This window comes from Perca flavescens, chromosome 17 (assembly GCF_004354835.1).
Source record: "Perca flavescens isolate YP-PL-M2 chromosome 17, PFLA_1.0, whole genome shotgun sequence".
Classification (NCBI taxonomy): domain Eukaryota; kingdom Metazoa; phylum Chordata; class Actinopteri; order Perciformes; family Percidae; genus Perca; species Perca flavescens.
In genome coordinates this window covers 32,949,675-32,954,674 of record NC_041347.1, presented here as the reverse complement: position 1 = coordinate 32,954,674, position 5,000 = coordinate 32,949,675, and the positions used below count along the sequence as shown (strand labels likewise).

At 41.1% G+C, this 5,000-nt stretch overlaps 1 protein-coding gene and 3 non-coding genes across 8 annotated transcripts in view; 2 read left to right on the top strand and 2 right to left on the bottom strand.

Annotated features, from left to right (window-relative positions):
- The window catches only part of LOC114571761 (LIM domain-binding protein 3), an 82,698-nt gene that overhangs the window by 47,430 nt on the left and 30,268 nt on the right, over window positions 1-5,000 (top strand). For all 5 annotated transcript variants that reach the window (XM_028602936.1, XM_028602934.1, XM_028602937.1 and 2 more), the window contains one exon: window positions 4,932-4,954. In XM_028602936.1, coding sequence (XP_028458737.1) covers window positions 4,932-4,954 — 23 coding nt within the window. The remainder of the gene's footprint in view (window positions 1-4,931; window positions 4,955-5,000) is intronic.
- Window positions 3,092-3,165, bottom strand: trnat-ugu (transfer RNA threonine (anticodon UGU)). The gene has a single exon. It is a non-coding gene; the product is annotated as a tRNA-Thr (tRNA).
- Window positions 3,806-3,879, bottom strand: trnat-ugu (transfer RNA threonine (anticodon UGU)). Its single transcript has one exon. It is a non-coding gene; the product is annotated as a tRNA-Thr (tRNA).
- On the top strand, window positions 3,989-4,062 carry trnat-ugu (transfer RNA threonine (anticodon UGU)). The gene has a single exon. It is a non-coding gene; the product is annotated as a tRNA-Thr (tRNA).

Here is a 5,000-nt window from a genome sequence, read left to right as displayed (position 1 = left end):
GATATAGATATAGATTTAGATTTATATAGATTTAGATAGATTTAGATTTAGATTTATATAGATTTAGATTTATATTTAGATTTAGATATAGATTTAGATTTATATAGATATAGATTTAGATATAGATTTATGTAGATATAGATTTAGATAGATTTAGATTTATATAGATATAGATTTATATAGATATATATATATAGATTTAGATTTAGTTATGATAATTGTTACCCAACATTCTTTGCTTCTTTCTTCTGATGTGGAGCCTCGGTCAGTGCAGGTCAACGGCCGCCTGTCGGCCTGCAGCGCCTCCTCCGGGCCCCTAGAGGGCGACTGTCCCGCCCAGAGGAAGCAGTATAACTCGCCCATCGGCCTGTACTCAGAGCACACTCTGAGGGAGATGGCCGCCGCACAGGCGGGGCGGCCTGCCGGGTACGTAGAGACGGAGAGGAGGAAACATGGCGGGAGTTTGGTCCTCAGAGGCGGAGCTGCCCACAGGAAGAGAGGATGAAAGAGCCTCGGTTATCTGGCTAATGTTACGGTTATATTAGCCCAAAAACCAGGTGAACAGGTGAAGCTATAATGTTATCAATTCCGCTCAAACCGCGATGAAAACTCAACACCTGCAATATAATAATCACTAAATAATATAAATTAGACCTTAAACAACATACAATAGGTGGTCTTCTACAAACAACATTAATATTTTGTATTAAAGTGGCAATATTATGTTAATTTTCAGGTTCATGATTGTATTTAGTGTATGTAATGTTTCCAAAAACTTTAAATATCAGAACTACTGAAAAAAAGTGAAATATTGGAAAAAGCTACAAAGACGCAGGGGAATTTTTTTTTGGGAAAAACATTTATTTATTTTTTACGCTGAAAAAAAGTGACCAAAAAAAGCGACAAAAAATTGTTACAAAGTTGACACAAACATAATAAAAAAAACAACCAAAAAGTGACAAAAAAAAATTCAAATTAAATCGACAAAAACTTTGACAAAAGTGTAGAAAAAGAACAACAAAATGTTGAAATTTTGCGGTTATATTAGCCCAAAAAACCAGGTGAACAGGTGAAGCAAACTGCTATAATCAGGGGCGGAGTTAGACTCTCAGTACAGTGGGGGTGGAGCTTCATCGTGTGGCCCTCTGCTACCAAGTCATTTTAAAATTTAAACAGTTAAAAAAAGTGTAAAATATCTGATAAATGCATGTTATAAAGCCTAAGTAAGCCTATATGTCAAATAAAACACAAAGAAAACAGTTTGCCTGTTCAGCACCATCGCTGTCCATCAGCTGTCGCTGTCCGTGGTGCTGAAACATTTTTACTTGACTGGCAAACTGTTTTCTTTGTGTTATATGTGACATATAGGCTTACTAAGGCTCAACAAGTGACACATTATAACATGCATTCATCAGATATTTAAAAAAACATTTTATCATATAAATTTTAATATTATTATCTGGTAGAACCCAGGCTCCGCCCCTCGTTCTACCCAGGCTCCGCCCCTTAGACACAAAAACAGTTACCCTTTAACCCTGTTGTTGTCCTCGGGGTCAAATTTGACCCGTTTCCAAAAAACTTTAAATATCAGAACTACTGAAAACGTTGAAAAAAAGTGACAAATGTTGGGAAAAGCTACAAAAACGCACGGGAAAAAAATTTGAGAAAAACATTTATTTATTTTTTACGCTGAAAAAAAAAAAAATTTGACAAAAACATAATTAAAAAAAGTGACAAATAATAAAAAAAATCGACAAAAACTTTGAGAAAAGTGCAGAAAAAGAAAAACACATTAGCTTGTTCTTTATTGCTGAAGTTTCTCTGGTTCTTCGGCAGCAGCTCCTCCTCTGAGAGCCCGGCTGCCTTTCAGCAGTGTTATCCTGCCATGTCGCCATGCCAACACCCCCTCACGAGTCTCTCTGCAGGAGCAATCAGATTTTGGATTAATAACTCTGCTGACCTTTAACCCCGAGAAGGAGAAAAGTGGGCTCATCAGAACATTCAAGTCTCCCAAAGATTATAACTCACGATTAATAACAGATCAGATATATCAGTGACTCCCTTTACGTGCACATTATATTCAGGGTTATGCTGTTATTCTGAAAAAGAAAAACACACGCACACACTCACACAAACACACACACTTAACCAGTCACACACACACAGAGAGACACACACACTCACACACACTCACACAGTCACACACACAGAGACACAAACGCACACTCACACACACATGCACACACGCACACACACACGCACATTCACACACGCTCACACACACGCACGTACACAAACACACACACACAGATACACACACACACACACACTTACGCAAACACACACATGCGCAAGCGCACACACACACACACACATATTTTCTTCTTAATACTTTACGCTAGTATTACAGAAGCAGTGATGGGATGGAAGTGTGTGTGACTGACTGTTACCATAACGATTTATATTCACACACACACACACACACACACACACACACACTCTCACACACACACACACTCACACACACACACACACACACACACACACACACACACACACACACACACACACACACATATTTTCTTCTTAATACTTTACGCTAGTATTACAGAAGCAGTGATGGGATGGAAGTGTGTGTGACTGACTGTTACCATAACTATTTATATTCACACACACACACACACACTCACTCACACAGTTACCCAGCATGCCTGTGGAGTTTCCTCAGTTACTGTAACAGTGTGATTGGGTTACTGTGTCACTGAGGAGGCCAAACACCTGTTGGCTCCTCAGTTTTAAGGTCCTCATCTCTCTTCAAAGCCACCAGACTTCTTTACTAAAAACCTCAGAGAACTCAGAGCTGCTGCTCTACTGCTGCCTCCATCACATAGTTAGTTAGTTGGCATCAGTAGAGCACTTTGGTCTCTTTAATCTCCTAGTGAAATGAAAAGATACGGTCACAGTTTACTCGTTTCTGTGTGAAGATTAGTTGGAGTTTTATAGAAATACTTTTGTGTCATGTAGAGTGGAGGGAGGCATCTTCATGACGGATGGAAAGGTGATTAAACGTGAGATATTCTGTGTATTAAAGAGGCACTGCTGGGATTTGAACCCAGGATCTCCTATTTACAAGGCAGGCGCTTTAACCAACTAAGCCACAGAGCCTCGAGAAGTGTGAGTGGACACTGTATTAAGAATTAAACAAAATGTATTAATGCAAACATTAATTAAACAAAAAAAAATCTGAGGTGAACAAGTTCACTGACAATGTGATGCCAGGATTCTAAGAGTGACTGCAACTTACTGGGTTAAGATGAGTTCTTTTATGGTGAATGAAAGGCTCGATCCCATCCCAAGTAGCTCATCCAATCAGATTGAAGCATTGACGGCAATTCTGCTGCCAGTTCTTGTTTACCTTTTTCTTCTTCTTCTTCTTCTTCTAGTCCATAGAAAGAGCAAGGTCAGTAACCTTTCCTCATTAGCGCCACCTCTGTTCAGGAGAAGACTGCAGCTAGTGTCGCGACCACCACCAGCGCGGTTTTAAATAGTTATGGCGATTTCATGATGTCACCTTTGCGCTCTCCAGCTGGGCTGCGGTTACTGTAAAACACGCTTTACCTTGCTGTCAGACAGCTCTTCATGACGGGGACCTGAAGCTGTTATCTCTCCTCAGAGCCACCAGACTCCATTGATCAAAACAGTGATTTTAGCTCCCAGAACTCAGAGCTGCTGCTCTACTAACGGTCTCCATCCCTCAGTTAGTCTGAGACTAAACTAAACAGAAGCACAGTGATGATGTTCACCAAGGCACTGCTGGGATTCAAACCCAGGATCTCCTGTTTACAAGACAGGCGCTTTAACCAACTAAGCCACAGCACCTCCGAGTTTGGGTGAATACAGGAAGGAGAAATCTCCCCTCACAGTGGTCAGGAACGTGACTGTCTTGGCGAATCCCTCGTTCAAAGAGCTTTAAAGTTTAAGTTCTTGAGGTGCTGTGGCTTAGTTGGTTAAAGCCCCTGTCCTGTAAACAGGAGATCCTGGGTTCAAATCCCAGCAGTGCTTTGGACATCATCACTGTGCTTCTGTTTAGTTTAGTCTCAGACTAACTGAGGGATGCAGACAGTTAGTAGAGCAGCAGCTCTGAGTTCTGGGAGCTAAAATCACAGATTTTATCAAAGGAGTCTGGTGGCTTTGAGGAGCGATAACAGCTTCAGGTCCCCGTCGTAAAGGGCTGACAGACTCACACACACAAATACGTACGTACACACACACACACAGACACACACAGACACACACAGTTACCCAGCATGCCTGTGGTGTTTCCTCAGCAACGTAAGTATAAGTAACGTAAAGTATAGCATCAATTTTTCGACAGCACACACACACACAATTTTTTTTGCAGCTTTATTTGTGTTTTTGTTGCTTTTTCCGACTCTTTGCCTCTTTTTTTGACCCTTTTCCCGACATTTTTGTCACTTTTTCCAAAGTTTTTGCCATTTTTTGTGGCTTTCTTGAATTTTTTTTATGCTATTTTCAACATTCATGTTGCTTTGTAGAGAGCAGAGAGACGTTCCCCGTCGTAAAGGGCCTTCTGACTGAAAATATTCTTAATACAGCATCCACTTAAACTGATTCTTAGGTGTCTCAAATATGGTATATTTAAGTCACATGAACAGGATGTCTCATAAGCCGTGTGGGGAGAAGACTGGTGGTTGTTTTAATCTTCTCAGAGTCTGCATCCCGAGCCGACTCTGTGGCAGATGTTTCTCTGTTCACAGCTCTGCAGCCTCCGGGCCTGTCGGACGATATTGGTTTCATATCTGACCTTCCTTCTCTCTCTCTCTCTCTCCCTGATATAACTCACACAACAATCTGGGAATGTCTTTTCTAATGACTTCATTTTCTGTCTCTCTCCTTGCTGCCGGTCGAAGGTTTTCGCCCCCGCTGGTCCCAAGTTAGTATCCTCTCCCGCTGAGTGCATCTTGTGTGTCTCGTCTCTG